At 32.0% G+C, this 17,965-nt stretch overlaps 2 protein-coding genes across 3 annotated transcripts; one reads left to right on the plus strand and one right to left on the minus strand.

Moving 5' to 3' along the window:
* Positions 1-713: 713 nt before the first annotated feature.
* On the plus strand, positions 714-3,993 carry LOC137813516 (uncharacterized). The gene is made up of 5 exons (XM_068615826.1): positions 714-932; positions 1,006-1,074; positions 2,656-3,073; positions 3,163-3,264; positions 3,349-3,993. Exons 3-5 carry the CDS (start codon positions 2,660-2,662, stop codon positions 3,775-3,777), a joined length of 945 nt encoding a protein of 314 aa, XP_068471927.1. The 5' UTR covers positions 714-932; positions 1,006-1,074; positions 2,656-2,659; the 3' UTR covers positions 3,778-3,993.
* Positions 3,994-14,024: 10,031 nt separating this feature from the next.
* LOC137813517 (cyclin-A1-1-like) lies at positions 14,025-17,965 on the minus strand. Of its 2 annotated transcripts, XM_068615828.1 has the most exons (12): positions 17,664-17,965; positions 16,587-16,828; positions 16,435-16,508; positions 16,142-16,278; positions 15,868-15,960; positions 15,548-15,681; positions 15,349-15,424; positions 15,174-15,250; positions 15,039-15,075; positions 14,767-14,916; positions 14,532-14,669; positions 14,025-14,450 (listed from the first exon to the last, which is right to left on the minus strand). In XM_068615828.1, exons 1-12 carry the CDS (start codon positions 17,814-17,816, stop codon positions 14,388-14,390), a joined length of 1,374 nt encoding a protein of 457 aa, XP_068471929.1. In that variant the 5' UTR covers positions 17,817-17,965; the 3' UTR covers positions 14,025-14,387. The 2 variants fall into 2 exon arrangements, with proteins under 2 accessions (XP_068471929.1, XP_068471928.1); XM_068615827.1 differs by having other exon boundaries at positions 16,435-16,828; positions 17,664-17,936.

Below are 17,965 nucleotides of genomic sequence, written 5' to 3' on the forward strand. Positions count from 1 at the left end.
AAATTAATATTTTTTTTATAAAACTAATATATGTTATAAATCTAGTCTTCTTCTCTTTTAATATAATTCTCTTTTAATATAAGTGTGAATTTTCTTTTTTTTTAATCATTTTTCACAGTTGATTCCAATTTGATACTCATTTTTCAGACTTGCATTAATATATAATAATATTTTGTATTAATAATTAAGTAAAATATTATGATGTTTTAATTGTCATTGTAATATTTTTAATTAATATTATGGTATTTTTAATTAAAACCAAACTAATAAAAACTTATCTTTAAATCCTTTTGTATATTAAAACCAATGAGTCCAATATTCAATAACAAACACATAAATATAATACAAAGGTATTTAACGGAGAATTGATTTTGCTCCTCCGATCATATTATATTTATTAATCTTTGTATCCGTATTTTTTAATTTTATTATAAATATATGTGATTTTGCATATATATTTAAAAATTGTGGGCATAAAAAGATATTCAAAACCATAGAATATATAGGTTGATATAAGTTTGTGATGAATTCAAATATTACCGTACAAATGATTATTATATAATTAGATTAATCAAATTTTAAATATTTCAAAAATTAGAAATTTTATTTACATGTATTTTAAAAATATATAATTTAAATGACATAAATTGTAAAGTGAATTTTGGATTGTGTTGCATAAGTCAAAAATTTGTAGTGCCCAAAAACTCGAAACTGCCAAATCCCACAACACTGTCAGTTCCAGTTTTTCCTGATATTTTCTTAGCCTCCAAAAACACTCTCAAAAGCACAAAGCACTGTGTCACTTTCTAACTTCCTAATCTTTTCAATTTCTCAGTCCCAAACCCTCTTTTTCCAATTTGCAGCTAAAAGTTCAAATTGAATCCTAGAAGTTCCCTTCCAGCTAAAAGTTTTGTGGTTCAAGCTCCGTTCCGGTATTGCATTTCTATTTCTTTGTTTCTGTTTTGTCTTCGTTCATCTTTTCACTATGAAATTTGGATTTTGAAGGTTCAAAGAGGTGTTTCTTTTTTGGGTGTCTGAGGAAGCTTTTGTTGTGCCGTGGAGTCACAGCTTGAGGTAAACCTTTTCTGAATTTTATGGAAAGTTAATATCTTTTGGTTTGGTTGTTCTCTTTATAAAATAAGAGAAGAGGAAATGTAGATTGAGTATGGACCCAAAGAAAAGAGAGAGAAGACATTCAAATAATATTTATGATCCAGGATTTTCAAACCTACTAAGAAAATGACCCCCAATTCAGAGGCAGCTTCAAATCCAACTAGAAGCTTACATGTGCTTGTTTTACTGCATGATTGTTTGGAGATAATTTAGTTAACTGAAATACCTTGTTAGGAATACACTTGTTAGGAATACATTTGGTTTTAGTTGACCACAAAATATAACAACTCAAAATAGCAAACGTAAACAAGAGCTAACCATTTAAATTTTTTAATTTTATATAATACAATAGGAGTAAGACAAACCATGAAGGAAGTCAATAATATCTCAACACTGTAGTTGTCAATAAATGTGTAGTGGTGATTCCTCTCAAGTGTACCCTTGAAATGATTATGATTGAAAACAATTGAATTATCATTTAGATAAATCTAAAACAAAATTTGTAAAAGACAAGACACAACTTTCAAATACTCGAGACAGATAAAACTCACTTGATAACAAAGTAAATTGAATAAACATACATATCCCATTTGAATATCTGCAAGGAAATCGCTTATTGATCCTTTGGACAATAAATTTTCTGTCAATCAAATAACATCCATCACAAGTAATCAGCATCATATATCGTGTTCCATCAGCTTTCCATGTGGCATAATAATATCGTTGTCTCAAGACTTGTAGATTGTCCCTGCAAAAGTAGAAAACAATGATCTAAAGTAACAAAAATAAAAAAACCATTGTACCCTTGTGCCAGAAGACTTCTAGCTATTAGAAAGGTTACAAAATACAAAGAAAAATTTAAAACGCATCACATATCCAAACACTATTTAATCTAAGAACCAACAGTTCTGGAATGGGGATAACTAAAAATAAGTTTGAGAAAACCAAAAGCCAATAACCAATAATTCAAAAATTACAAGACATAATATAAGAACAAAATACTGCAAATGTGTTGATATTTCTCAAGCAAAAGTTTGTATAGTGTTGACCCGTAGTTTATGAAATATCTCTAAAATACATAAGTTAATAAAGGCTCTCTCCCTATGCTTGTTTTGCCCATTTATTAGAAACCAACAATACTTTCTTGTTGACCTTTTGAATGTTCTGCCCATTTATTATAAACCAACAATACTTTCTGGCTTTGAAGAGACAATAATCTTAGACATAAGAGAAAATAGGGAAACAGATAGTAATTTTAGAAGGTGATATTACACATTCTAATGCTTCTTTTCCACCTCATTTCTTACATCATGTAATCCTTGCCTTACAAGGTGAAGTTAGACCGTCCAATGCTGTTGTTAGACCATGTATATGGTAATCTTAGACGGTAATCGTAGACCATGTACATGTATAGTTAATGTTTTCAAATTAAGTTCCATTCCAATTTACGAATGGAAATGCATGTAGACCTAAGTACATACAAAACGTACATGCAACCTAAGTATTTCTATGTTGCCTTACACTTTCATCATCAACATGTAGAATAATGGATCGGGATTGGATGTATGACATGGTTGATCCCTCAAGGAGACTTAAGCCACGATTCATCAACGGAGTTTATGAATTTGTTTCAAAGGCAATGGAACAAATTTCCTATACACAAGATGGAGGGATAAGGTGTCCATGCATTAAATGTATATGCGAGAAAATCCTTAAACCGTCTTTGGTTAGGGCTCATTTGCTACAATATGGATTCAAACCCAACTACAAAATATGGGTTCTTCATGGAGAACAGGGGTCAAATGAGGACAACTTATGTCATGCGTCGAGCAACTATGAGGATATGAATTATGTTGATAAGTTTGGATCAATTCAAAATAAATTAAATCAGTCATCAACTCGAGGTAGGGCATTGCATTCCACTGGTCGTAAATCACACGTGGACATTGCATTGGGATTGGTAAGTACATTAATTATATATATTTCGTTACATCTTATTCAATTTAGTACGCAATATCTAATATTGTTAACTATTTTCATTTATTTCAGGAGCATAAATATGGTCGACCTGTTGAGCCAGATGAATTATTCATGGAAACACACACTAAGAAGGATGGTGCTTGGGTAGATACTTGTCCTAGACAAAATTATGTAAGTTGTTGGTTTACTTTTTCTTATATATTTTATATTTATAACTTACTATTGTAACATTGAGAACTCGTAAAAATGCACTAGGAAACCTACCATGAGCGGTTGAAAGCCATCCAAACTAACAACTCTGAAGGATCTACCTCTGACATTCAATCAACAATAAAGCCTCAATGCCGGAAAGATGTTGTTGGAGGCAAGAGAAAAGGTCGATGTTATGGCACTGCAGACTTGTCTGCCAACATTCGGCATGGTGTGTCATCGATAACTCAACCTAACATATTACCTTCTTCCATTGACTACATAACTGAGAATGAACAACTTCGTCGAAAGGTCATGGAAACAAATCAAATAGTTAATCAAATAAATCAAAATGTAGCTATATTGATGGATAGAATACAAATGTTGGAGCAAAAATTAGCCACGATGGAACGACATCAACCTGACACATCAACTAGCACGAGTCAAGTCCACCCGTACTATGCTGAACAATTTGATGACCAACCAGTGCCTTGAGTTCATCATCCATGCATCTATGTTTCAATTTTTTCTTCATATGTCATGTTATTTTTAAGAACACTTATACATTACATTTTTTATTTATTTTGAATTTTATTGATAAATATTAGGTGTTATGCAACTTTCAAATCTGATTTTTTGTTATGCTTTAGATTTTAATTACAGGATATTCGTGTTATCATGCTTAATTCATTCTGATTTGGATTTTAATTAGTGACACATGTTATAATTCAATTTCAATATTCATTTCAATTTGAAATTTGGTGTTTTTTTTTTTTTTTTTAATTTTGGTGTTGTTTATAATGTTTTTATTAGATTCTCATAAAATGAATTTAGATTCATTGAAAACTGATTCAAATTTAATCTGGTATTAATTTTAAAAAAAAGTTAAAATTTTATTTTTAAATATATTTACAGGTATAAATATTCAAATTCAAGCAATTTCTACCTAGTATTTTATTTATTTCACAACTTGCGTGGGCCTAACCCACACTAATATTTTAAATTATTAAATTTGTGTTCGCTAAATTCATTCACGAGTTTAATTTAATTTAATTAGTGTCCAAGAAGCGTAGGCTACACCCACACTAGCCCCAAACTTTGTGATGTAAAACGTGACCATATTGTGTAGGTTTAGCCCATGCAAAATGCATTCATGTTGCATAGATTTAACCCACTCAAAATACGTTCACATTGTTTAGTTTTAACCCACTCAAAATGCATCCATTTTTCATAGGTTTAGCCCACTCGAATTGCTTCCATTTTGCATAGGTTTAACCCACTTAAACTGCATCAGACATTCATGCTCTCAATATTTTTGACTTAGAATGGTAACCATCCATTGCATAACGTAGTAGCCACACTTATAGCCTCTCGTTGTTTATTACACTACCATTCAATATAAATTAAAAGTTAATATTGATATTTTGATAAAGAATAAAAAAAGGAAGAAAAAAATTACAAACCTTTAGGTTCAACTATGTCAGCTTTTGATAATTTGCATTGGGTCAACCTTTGAGTGTGCTATATCCATGCCATGCCCTGATTATTAGAAAAAACCTTGTTAGTAGACGTTTAAGTATTTACGGATGAGCAACCACTGCCTTTGAAAGCCCAAGATTATGTGATAAATTTTTGGGCCTCATATTTCGTTAATTATTATAACTCTAAGATAGCTAATGAATAGTATAGCAGTTTGATAGATAGGAATATGTATTAGTGTTTGTAATACATATATGTATTAGTGTTTGTAATACATATATGTATTAGTGTTTGTAATACAATTATCAATATATATAATTTGCTTGTTTGAATGAATGTGTCTGGATTTATGTACTTGACTGAGATTTTGAATGAAGAGGTTAATTAAGGAGGGGAAACACATAAAACAGAATGAACTAAAAAAAGAAACTCTCATAATTGGCGGCGGTTTTGGGCCATAATTGTCGTCTATAACTCGACCATGTACAATATTAAGCACTCTCAGGTAAGGGATTAGATGGCGGTTGTGGCCTAAACCTTCGTTTTTTCCCTTATCTGAGTATTCTATAGTCCTATTTTTTATAAGTTATACATTGTGGTTGGTCAAAAGAACCACCGTCGAGATGTGACTTATAAACGGAGATTGGGAACCAGTGTTTATTGCCCAATAATATAGACTACATGATGAAAGACTACAGTAACCACGGTCTAATATATAAAAAAATCATTGTCTAAGGACTTTTCTGCATTAGTGGATCCAATAATTGGTATGAAAGTCAATGTCATGAGTCTGATTCCTAGTGGAGTAATTCTTCAAGGACGATTATTGCAAGTTGTATAATTAATATCGTAACATAGGCCAGGTGAGCCAAACCACAATCAAAGAGTTTGACACTGTTTAAAAGGAAACTTTAAATAAGTGTATATAAAGTCTAAGCACCCCTTACACTAGAGAATAAATTTGTGAATAGTTCATTAATATTTTTTGCATTACTTCATTTCTATTTATAGATGTTCTAAAAAAAGTTGGTGTACTTTATGTGCTTTAATTATCCATTGTTTTAGTCTTTTACATAACATGTTTGTCTTTTCATTGATAGTTTTTGTTGTCATACTCAACATTCTTAATGTAGAACACCTTTCTCATTGCATTCCCTTCTATATTTTTTACAATACCAAATCGATCATATAAACTCACAGAGTAAGTCCACTATGAATAAATTATCAACAAGACGTGGGAGTCTACTAGCATGACTTTAAGATGTTCTAACATTTGTAAATGTGTCTTGTGATTTCAACATGTTAGTTTCATTTACTTCATATGTACTTATGTTTATAACATGTTTCATCTACTCTTCGAGTTGTGTATGTTCTCTTTAGCTTACATGTAAGCTACATATGTGATGCAAACCAGTCTTGAATTCCTTGCTTATTTTGGAATCTGAAATGTGTTATGTATTAAATGGAGGCAATGTGGAAGCTATATGGAGGTAGAAAGGTGAATTTGATGTGCGGAAGTAGAGATTTAGAAGAGGTGAGGCCAACTTCTAAAGAGTTATAGACTAGATACACAAATTGGTGCTAACATAGAGTGGACTTGAGTCAAGTGATACAATATTTTTGCATAAATTTCTTACTCAATTCATGTTGAATTTACAAAAGGTCTAGCACACTTATTTATGGTGTTAAAGACAACCAAGGTTCAAATTTTAACCCTAAAAACTCTCCATTCCTATGATGACAAATGGCTTCCTCTTATTGGAGCAAATCTTCTCAAATTAGAGGTTGACAAGTGACATTTTTTCATTGGAGGAAAATCCTCTCCATTGAGGAGATGACATGTGGACCTTCATGCCTTCCTTGCTTATGCTTAGATGGATTCCCCATGCTTCCCATGCCATGCTTGGACGTTCCATGCTTCCACTTAGTCACTACATGCCTTTTTTTTTTATCCTAGATGGTTATTTAGGAACTCTAGATGGCCTAGGGTTGCATTGGGCCCAAGGAGGCCCAATTTAACCCAAGCTAAACTCTTTTTTCCTATTTACATCCTACTTTACTAGGCCTAATATATGACCCATGAAAATTAGCCAAAAAACAAGCCCAAATAAAACTTATACTACTCTATACAATATTTAAAAGGTTAAGAATAAGAAAAAGACTCTTCAATTATGAGTGCTCCTCTCTGATAAAGCTTCATCTTCTTTTATTATTTTAGCCAATGGTTTTTAGGTTGGATGATTTCCATCATTCTCTCCCTCTTGAGAATGATTTGTCCTTAAATCTGAATGATGCTCAATAACATCAACCTCTTGTTATTTGATTAACTGTTGTCTTCCGAGGTCAAGTAGCAACCTACGGTAAACATAAAATAAAAGTGGGATAAGAAAATTAAGACGAATTTATTTAAAGAAAAAAAATAAGGAAATAAGGCCCTTTGTTATTTTTATAAAAGTTTTGTTGGGAAGAAATAAAGCCCTTTTCAGTAGTGTTTTTATTCACTCTGTTTTTCATTGCTCAACCTGAGCAACAACATTTCAAAGTGTTGTTTTGTGAATTTTTAGAAGAAGAGCTAGCATAATGATTTAAAGGAAAAGGAGAGTTCAAAGTATTACAATCCCCCTTTAAGCATTCTTTAACAACTAGGCTTGTACGGGATATTATAAGATACTCCTCGTCCTTTCTAGATTCCTCTTCTTCTTCATTTCCAAACAACCCTTCATATGGCTTTTCTGTCGAGGAAAATTTTATATCTATATCTGGTTAAGCTCTAAACATAGATTTTTCTTCAAGCACATCCTCACAATGGTTTTTCATAGAAAATAAAATGTTATCAATATTTGGTTCAGCTCCAGACAAAGATTTTTTGTTCTTTCCTTTTCTATTTTCTTTTCTCTCTCATCTCTTTCTTTTTGTTCTTTATCTTCTTTCTTTCTCATAAGAACTAATACTTTTTTTCTCTAAACTCTATCTCTCTTCTTATAAACTCTTTTTTTCCTTCTATAAATTTGCTTCCTATTTTTACAAGTTCTTTCATTTCTTCTTTAATATCTTATTAATTTTTTCATATGAAGGCAGAACAAATTTTCTTCTCATACAAACCTTCAATTCATTCCAATTCTAACACCATTTTGTGTTTGTTTCAACCAAGACATGGCATGTTCTTGGAAATTTAAGGTAGCCATGGATATTCTTCTACATTCATTCACTTGGTGGTTTTCAAAAATTTAATCAACCTTTGTCTCCCATTCTAAATATGTCACAACGTTTTTGTTTCCATCAAAAGAAGGGAGGCATACTTTAGGCTCTGTAGAATAAGGGGGACTTTTAGCATTACGATAATGTTTAAGGGGTGGTTTATAGGAATGTATATAGTAAGGATTACTACACACCTCTTTTTCTCTGTGGGAGTAAGGGTCCTATAATTTAGTCAATATAGTGACTAATTATTTTTTAACTCTAAAATTATTTTCTATTTAATGATTTTCTAGTAGTATATCTCTTAGCCAATGATTTTGAGGCTAGATAGTTTTCATCAATATGAGAATTTTAACTTGCCTTCATTTAGTGTTTCTATTGACTTTGTCTACTTTTTGAGTCCGCAAGGCACTTCATGTAAATTGTGTCCATTCTTCTTTGAGACCACAACTATGCTTTTTATGCATTTGTCTAACGTTGTGTTAAACTTTGTTCAGTTTTTTAGTCTTATAAACTTATATAACATGTTTTATACTAAATAGTACGGTTAGACAAAAAAAATGGTATTATTTATTACCATCAAAATCATTGATGTGTATGCTAATACTCTCAAACTTAAAACTTGAGTCTAATTATACAAAAATTATCATATCACGTAAATTATTTTTATCTTCAATTCCATTACCCATGTATAATAATGTAAAGGTTATGCATTAATTTTATTGAGTCGTTACACTTACTCTTTAATTTGTATCCAACTAAATCATATTCACAAATTTCAATAAAATTGTTTCCTAATTGTTTTCCATTTAAAACATTATGAAGTTGAATAAGTTGAAATTGATTTTCATTATTTTAATTCAAAAATATTTCCTAATTGTTTTTCATTTAAAACAGTGATCCTCACTACAAAATAACCATTCGTGATAGTCATTATGAAAATCAATTATTTGAATTTTTTTTTGTCCAACTTCTTGGGCTTCCACTTCCAATAAATGGAAATTGATGCACATCTCAACCAAATTGTTCTTGTATACATTAGACAAGTAGTCAATTCCTCGTTTGATATGAGAATAATAAGCCCATCAACATTCATCACTATTCTATCGAAATACTCTTTTGTAGAGCACAAACACAATTCACTGGATCGAATAACAAAATTAACATAAACGAACATGCAGAAACTGTGAATGAGAAAGTAAGTATAACAAAGTACAAAAATCACACAAACAATTTTATGTGGTTCAATTGTTAAACAAGTCTATATCCACGAATAGAGTTTTACTATGAGTATTCTTAGATATTACAACACAAAGTTTCTCTCTAAACCTCACAACAGAACTCTCAACTCTTATGTTAAAGATAATTGTCTAGTTCATCTTCATGAGTACAAGACATAAAATTAATTGCCTTACAACTTCACACTATGTGTTTTTCTCATACAAATCAACCACATATACAGGGAAACTAAATAAAACAAGCAGAGGAGTCAAACCATCAATTCTTCACAAACGCTAATACCCATTAGATGATCTTGAACCACTTGGACGATGGAACATCTGGACAATCTAGGAACATGAAACTTAGATTTTAACTTAACCAAACTTCACATAGTTTTAACATATCTTGTAAAAAAAGAATATATATATATATATATATATATATATATATATGGGAGTCTAAATTCAAGAGGGGTGAATTGTACTTAGGATAATTTTCGCAAAAACAACTTTATGCAATCCTGACAGGAAAACAATTCATTGTTTTATGGAATAACATATTGAAATTTTCCTAGCAGGAGGTAATTTGAGAAAAACAACTTATTGTAGAGAGATACAACTAATTATATTATATTTTTAACTTTAGTTTTTCTAATCTAAACGACACATTCACTTACACAGTAGCAGTTTTGATTTCAAATTTCAAATAAAAGATTTTAATATATTCTAATACTTGATAACCAATTAAAACTTTCATTTTAATGTGGCAAGAAAGATTCCAACCTTGAAACACTTTTCAGTTACTTAGTTCCTTAAGCAAATTTAGTAACTTTTAGGGATTGTATTATCAAAACACTGGAAAAACAAATACTGCACTAAAAACAAGTGGTTGATCTTTGAAACAAGAGATTACTTTTTACACCAGTTCTTACAAATTTTCCAGAACATCAAAACAATGAATATGAGAGCAGAAAAACGCTCAAAGATTTTATACCGCTTCACTCAGAATTGAGCTACATTCTATCCCATCTCACACTAAGATGGATTTCACTATATCAAAAGAATCTTTTACAAAGATTTGTCAAGAACAACTCTTGAACCCTACAAGAGTTGCAAGCACACACTGAAAAACACTATTCCAACCAAGCTTATGCTTGAAGAAACCCTATCTTAGAAGCACACTAACATAACTTTAGAAAATAGAAGAAGTATGAAACAAATACACCTTATTTCCAGACTTAGGAGACACAACCAAGGACCTCCAAACTACAAAACATTTATGAATCCCTTAATCTCAAGCTAATGATAAAAAATAAAGCACAAGGAACTCACAAAGTTTCAAAGGAACTCTCCAAAAGTCAAATTTCCTAAAAGAACTTCTCAAGCTTTTTGAAAACAGTAAGAATGTGTGTATTCAAGTGATGTTTTGATCAAAAAAACCATTCTCCCTTTTATAGAATTCAAAACAGAACTAGATTTGAAAAACAATTTTAAATTTGTTAGGAAAACAACATATTGAAAACTAAAATAACTGGTTGAAATAATGAAATACACTAAGTAGAATCAAAACAAACAAAAAAATAGAGGTTTAAAACTGAATGTGGAAACAAAACAGACTTTTTGAAACAAAACAAAATTTTGGTAACAACACAAACTTCAAACAACTTCACATCAGAAAACATTTAGTCAATTGATTTTTTAGATAACCAATTGAAAAAGTTCCAGAGTGTGTAAAACAGAAATATTAACATGTTGAAAAAACTTTTAAGAGATTGAAAAGCAGGAACTTCTTCATGCATCTCATGAGTAGGAGTTTCATCATCCTGTTAGAATTTGAGGCCTTAAACAAGAGAGGGGTGAATTGTTTTTGAAAAGGTTTTTGCAAGGATTGAAGGTAGAGTGAAAAGCTATGAAGAATCAATCAATTAAATTTTTTTTCAACCAATAGAAAACTGTTTTTAAGTTTGATTCCAGAAAATCAACCAGTTGTTTTCACGAACAACCAATTGTTTAAACACTGGGAACAACACTTGGTTTGTGAATCCATGCATCATCATACTTTTGGAAACCCATTTTCATTAGGGTTGAGCAGTCAATTTCACTAAAAACTTTGATAGTCTCATTTCTTTCATTGTTCACATCCACTTCAAAGTAGTCAATGAGCTTTGAAATCAAGATGACATAGGGAAACTTATAGTCATAAAGTCTTCTAGACTTGAGCATGTGTTCCTTCATTATGTTGATCCAATTCACTTTGATTTTATTCATGATGTAGTACATCAAGATCAAATCCTCCTCATGTAGCATAGCATGATTGCTCCCCCTGGGTGTTGGTGCCATGCAATTATAAATGCTAAAAATCTAGGGGTTGGTATGAGTGTACCTACATGAAACCTGTTGAATGCATGTAATGGATCCTTTAAGCAAGATCTATAAAATTTCATCTTGTTGAATTCATTTATTTCAGCTATGTTTCCTCTGCCCACTTTAAACTTTAGAGGTGATCAACATCTTGATACCTTTCATACTAGAAACCAGATTCTTCCCTTCTAAGCTAAGGTTTGTGTAGAATACCTTGATTAGATCAGGATACACATTTCCTGTCATTTCAAGGAAAGGTTTTAGCCTTTGAAATTTCAATAATGCCCTTAATTCTTCTGGGTTTTTCTCCTTCATCCATAAGACATCCAACACTTTTGGGATGTTAATTTGTTTTCTGCTCATTTCATGCATGAAAGAAATCATTACTTCTTCATCTCTAGCAAACCAATTTTCCAGCACCCCAGCATTGTGGCAGATGGCTCTCGAGACCTTCTTTTCTTGTGTGAGGAAGAGGCCATTTGATCAAGCTGTGAGAAAATAAAATGCAGAACATAAATGGGCTAGAAAGGCAGTGCAGAAATGGTGTTCACATACAATGCATGGCTGTGTTTTTATAGAGTTTCACAACATTTTAGGCAATCTGTTCAAGGTGCAGTTTAACCAATTAAAATTGAACAAAGAGGTGAAAACAATCAATGGTTTTTTCAGTTTTTTGTTTGACTAGAAAAAGTTGTGAAGAATTTGTTGTTCAATAATCAATTCCAAGGACACTCACGTGAAGGCATAGTCAAAGCAATCAAGGAATTTTCAGTTTCTCTTTCCTATTCACATATGCAGTACAAAAACATAAAAATAACCTATTAAACTAGCAAACAATCAATTACAGCAAAGAAGAAATAATCAATTGCACACTCACTAAGATTTTAGACTTAGAATAGATGGTAGATCACATTTAGTTTTTTTTTTTTTTTACAGTTTAGCTAGTTCTCTATTTTTCAATTTATATAGTTTACAATTTTTTACCATTCAAGTTCTTCGTTTTATCTCTTCCCTGTCTCATGTTTCTTCTTCTACCCTTTATGTGTTATCTTCTTTTATGCTTTAAGATTATACAAATTTACATTTGGAAGGTGATTGAATTCTTGAATTGGATAACAACGAATATGAAACTATGTTAGACGATGTTTTGTTCAAGTTGTTTTCTTCTCTTGATTCGTTTTAGAATTCAGTTCTTAATTATGAATTGCTTTCTTTAAACATACAAACCAATTGGGTTTGTGTTTTCTTCATTAAATAAAGAATTCAAATTTGGGTTTTTTGCATTCAAGGATGAAGATAACTTGACCATGGTTTCTGTTTGATGTTTCACATTTGTTGAACAAAATTTTCTTCTATTTACTCCAATACCTTTTAATTTCCGTGTTTACATTTTATTTTATGCATTGAATTTCTTTCAACTTCAATTTTTTTCAATTGCAATTTAAATTCTAGTTATGCTTTGTTTTCTATTCCAAGTTCTTACAATTTTAGTTCATTAGATGGTCTATTTTTATATATACTTTTTGTTACAGTTTCCTTGTTTGTTTCTTCCTTTGGAAGAATTCAATTATTTCCTTTCAATTTCTGTTGTTTTCTGTTTCTTTCATTTACATTTATGCACTTTTACATTTTTTTCATCTATAATTTGATTAGACTCTTAGATTTTCATTGCAAAATTAACAAATGATCTAGTAGATAATTATTGACTAGACAATTTAATAGTTACATTTAGTTTTTATAGTTCTTTAATTCGTCTGCATTTTGCTTGTTACCTTAAATTCATATTTTAGTTGTCAAAATTATCAAATGATGTAGTAGACAATTATTAACTAGACAATTTAATAGTTGCATTTAGTTTTTATAGTTCTAGAATTTGTCTGTGTTTTGCTTGTTACTTTAAATTTAGATTTTATTTTTAATTCGTTTTTACATTCATGCATTACTTGAATCGTCTTGTACAATTTTATTTTAGCCATATGATAATACTTTGTTTTTGTTTCATCACTATAATTTCATTTTGTGTCCATTTTAATTTCAGTTTTTTTAATTACGTTTCTCATTTTCATTTACTTCTACACAATTCCATTTAATTTTCAATTTCTATACATAATTGGTGAACGATCTAATAGACGATTTCATAGATTACTTTGTTTTCTATTTCCATTTACTGTTATTGTTTTCGTCTTTATGTGTGATGTAATTTCTTGATTCAAAATTTCCCCAAATCTTAATTTGTTTAAGGAAAAGTAATGGAAATATATATGGGATGCATATTTAGAGATTCAAACTAGGTTAGCCTTTGTATTACATTAGGGAAACTTAGTTTTGTTTCAGAAACCATGTGACATTGGTTATAAACGAGTCAACTTGTCTTCGATCTCAACTTCTTCAAGCATCGTGAAATCAAATCAAATCGGCTTCTCTATCCCTTGTACTACACTAAAACATAACATACCTAAGAAAGGAACTGATAAGAAAGCTTCATAATTTGCAACTTAGCATATTTTCATAATAGAAGAAAACAATACGCGCAATGTATACACTAAGAATAGAGGGAATTTGTCACACGGGATTCTAGAATGAATACTCGAGGGAATTCCTATGAATACCATTTATGTGCTTTGTGTCTGCGAGGAGTTCTCACATGAAATTCTAATGGCATGTATATGTCACTAGCTTCACCAGCACATATCCAAGAAGTTTTAGATCACACGTTTGATCTGTGTGATATGACGAGATGTGTTCCAAGTTATGCCTTTTTCGCCCGAAATGGTCCTTGCATCATTGAGACTGAAGCTTTGTCAAAACTTGGCCTGAGCCATAATGGGATTGTCAACATGAATTCAGTCAATTCCGGAAAACTTCTTGCGGTATTGAGAGAGGGATGTACTTCTTGGCCACACATTTGTACTGTTACATAAATGAAGTAAGCAACCTAACTAAAAGGGGAAAACATGGCATAGTAATTCTGTTTGTGCTTAGGCAAATTACCTTGTGCTGACTGTATTTCTCTCGGATAGCGGGTAAATTGGAAGTATCGCTACTGCTGCAACAAAGGCGATGGAGATCTTTCACACAAGCACACAAATCAGAAGGCCGGTATTGTGCGTAATGCTGCAATATGGAATTCTGTTGCAAAACACAGAAATAGTAAGCCATCAAATCATACAAAACTTTCCCTGAATGCCGGTACATGTGGTTTAGAACATTGTGACGATAAGCATACCCATGGTTTCTTTGAAGGGAAAAGTATAAATCTGGCAAGGAAAGTTGCTGAAGCAGCTATCAGTGATGGAGGATAACACAGCATGCTGTACTCCAAGAGCGACAATTCGGCAATAAAGTTGGTTAGGCACTCTAGTTGAAGTGAAGGTACCTGAGAAGTGGACAGGTAAAACCACCAAAAGGCCAATATTTTAGAAACGGAATCTTGAATAAGATTGAACAATAGTATTCTTTAATGCATATGTACAAAAGCAGTTCAAGCGCGAAAGATACCTCTTGGACATCATGAGCTGCTACATGAACAAATCGTCTGAAATTATATTACAAAAAAGAAAGAGTGAATATTAAAAGAGTGAATGTTTTCCTAATCTTAATCATCAATTACAATCGTTGGTAACTACCTATTACCTTAAGAAACATTTAACTGTTGGGGCTGTCATTTCGAACTTCAGATAATTCAAAACAGCAGATTCCATTCGTAAAAGCTGCATTTAAATATGATTTTGAGGAGATTTTCTCACTTCAAGTCATAGGAGAAACAAACTTAAAACAGTAATAGTTAACCAACAAATTCAATGCATACCTCTTCTTTTAAGTACGTATTATCAGTTATATAACAAAAATCCTCCACCTGTGGTGCACAAATCTCCTCATATTTACTGTCAACCAGAACCAAAACCCAAATTATTGTTCTATATGTTGATGCTAGCCTTGAGAGCCAAAAAAAAGTATAAAATGCATATATTTAGAAAACATGAAAGTGATATATAATGCTCCCTTACGAGGCAATCATCATACAGGAAACACCAAGTAATTGCAATCTTTGTCTATTCATGGCCTTCCCTGAAAGATACCGATCAACGTAGTTCACTGTCAAATACAATGTATCAGGTACAAGGCGATACTCCTCAGCCACCTGCAATTGAAAAGTTGAAGTTTAGCATAATAAAAGGGGTTTGAGAACGAGATCTAACTTGAGCAAAGACTTTTCAAAGAATAAATTAGCCAAAGCCCTTTTGTATCATGACCACATCAATATTTTTTCTCTCCCTACAAATCACAAATTTCAAGACTCTAGACGTTTATTATGAAAAAAAATTACCTCAACAAGCCAGTCAATCAATATTGCACGCATGCTAACATTTATGTCATTCTGAATTCTCTCCATGAAGTCACTAGAAGGCCTTTTCTTTTCCTAAGTTTCCAGAAATTGGAAAACATCCGAAATCAGAATACTTAATATAAATTATCAATATGAATTGATATCAAACATTTGGCCAGTTAGTAGTGATGAAAGCATGAATAAGTCATTATATTCCATGTAGGAAGTAAGAAACACTAATCATTATTTTCACAATGAAAAAACGAAGTGTTACCTCAGATTCACGAAGGTTCTTGTAGATATCACAAGCATACGTTGCACAAAGCTGCGGATCCGAGTAAATGTTGTCAATATTGACAACCTTGCCCTCTCTTTCCAAATCAACAACTATTTCCCTACTATATGTGTTACCTGTAAACATATGAACATCACTACCTTAGATTGAAAATTTTAAATACTATACTTCACTTCAAATAAGCAAAAAATATCATAATCCAAATTTTGATTGACCATACAATTAAACTTAAATGTGACTTAGAGCAAAGGAAAATTGCAGTACTGCACAACCTTCTGTCTTGGAGGTATCACAAACGCTCAAATTGCTTGTCTTTCTCTGAATTGAATCAAAAGCTGAGACATCCCTGTTGTCCAGATATTCAACTTCATCAGGACTCTTGATAGAATAAGAAGAAGACAACGTTTCATCCAGAGAAACGGACCTCGCATCTGATTTACTAGGAGAAACATCAAAGGTGCTCTGAACCGGCACATAGACTCTGGCAACTGTGGGAGCAGCATCCTTCCTTCGTGGTAAACAATTAGCCTTTGGAAAAATAGTTGTACTTGAGTTAATAGTCTTTAACTCACGTAAGTTGTTCCCACAAATTGTTGATCTTGTGATGCTACTGCTTATTGCTGGAGCCTCCTTCTTGGTCTTGGAAGCTTTAGTTGAACTTGAAACCTTGCATTAAAAAGTCCAGCTAAGCCATAGATAAAACAAAACCTTTGCAGCCAACTAACATATCTAAGCACCAAAGTTAAGCAGGGTTTTGTGATGCCAATTGAACGGTATTCAATAAAAAATGAGGACCTTTACGAATTATTAACGACTTAAGCATGTACTCCTAAAGTTTTCAACCTACTGAGAGAATCTGTTCCGACCTCAAGTTGGGCGTACCGGAACAGAATCCAAACTCCAGAACCTCTCACCTTACTGACTTAGAAAGTTTTCAAATTTAAGAAAAAATAAGTGTTTTTCTTCAAATTTTTGCTTATAAAAATGAACTTTTCAGTCTCTTTACTTTTCATATATTCCTCAAATAAAATAATACATTCTTATCAGTGGTTCCCACCTCTTTATGTCCTTTCCACAGTAGAAAACAATTTTAAATTTTTCAAAAGAGGCTCTGGCCACAAATAACAAAAATTCAGCTGAAAAACCACACCGATCATAGAATTCTCATCACCAAAATCTCCAAAACTAAACTACAAATCTTCTTTTGAGCACAACGACAGAGACAACACAAACTGAAACACAAAAAGAGATTAAGAACCTCGCGCGCAACTACAGTTCCACAAACCCTTCCACACAAATAACATTCTCCAGTAAGAAGAAGGCACCGATAATCCAATTTACAATGCATGACACAGCGTACTCTGATTCCAGAATGAAATGATTCAAAACAAAGCAAAAAATGTTTTAACAAATCCTAATAACGTTCCACGTTCCACAATCTCAGCGATTCATTACGGCAGAGAAATTAATGAAAAAATTAAAACAGTGAAACGATCATTACTGAAGAAGAGGAAGGCGCATTCCTCTGGTTGGTGATGTTGGCGAGCGGCGCTCTCTTAGCAGCCTTCCCGGACGACACGACGGCTGAATTTCGTTTGGCCAAAGACGACGCCGTATAGGAGGAAAACGACGAGCGACGATTCTGCGTCGACATTGGAATGCGTATGTATTGAGAGAGATATGATTTTTTGATTTATTATGAGTAAAAAGGATCTTCGTTTGGTTCTTCTTATGGGCGCAGAATGCAGAGTAGGGAAACAGTGAAAGATGAAATTGGATAATTGTTGTTATTGTTAGGAGGGT

This window comes from Phaseolus vulgaris, chromosome 1 (genome assembly GCF_000499845.2).
Source record: "Phaseolus vulgaris cultivar G19833 chromosome 1, P. vulgaris v2.0, whole genome shotgun sequence".
In the NCBI taxonomy this organism is placed as follows: domain Eukaryota; kingdom Viridiplantae; phylum Streptophyta; class Magnoliopsida; order Fabales; family Fabaceae; genus Phaseolus; species Phaseolus vulgaris.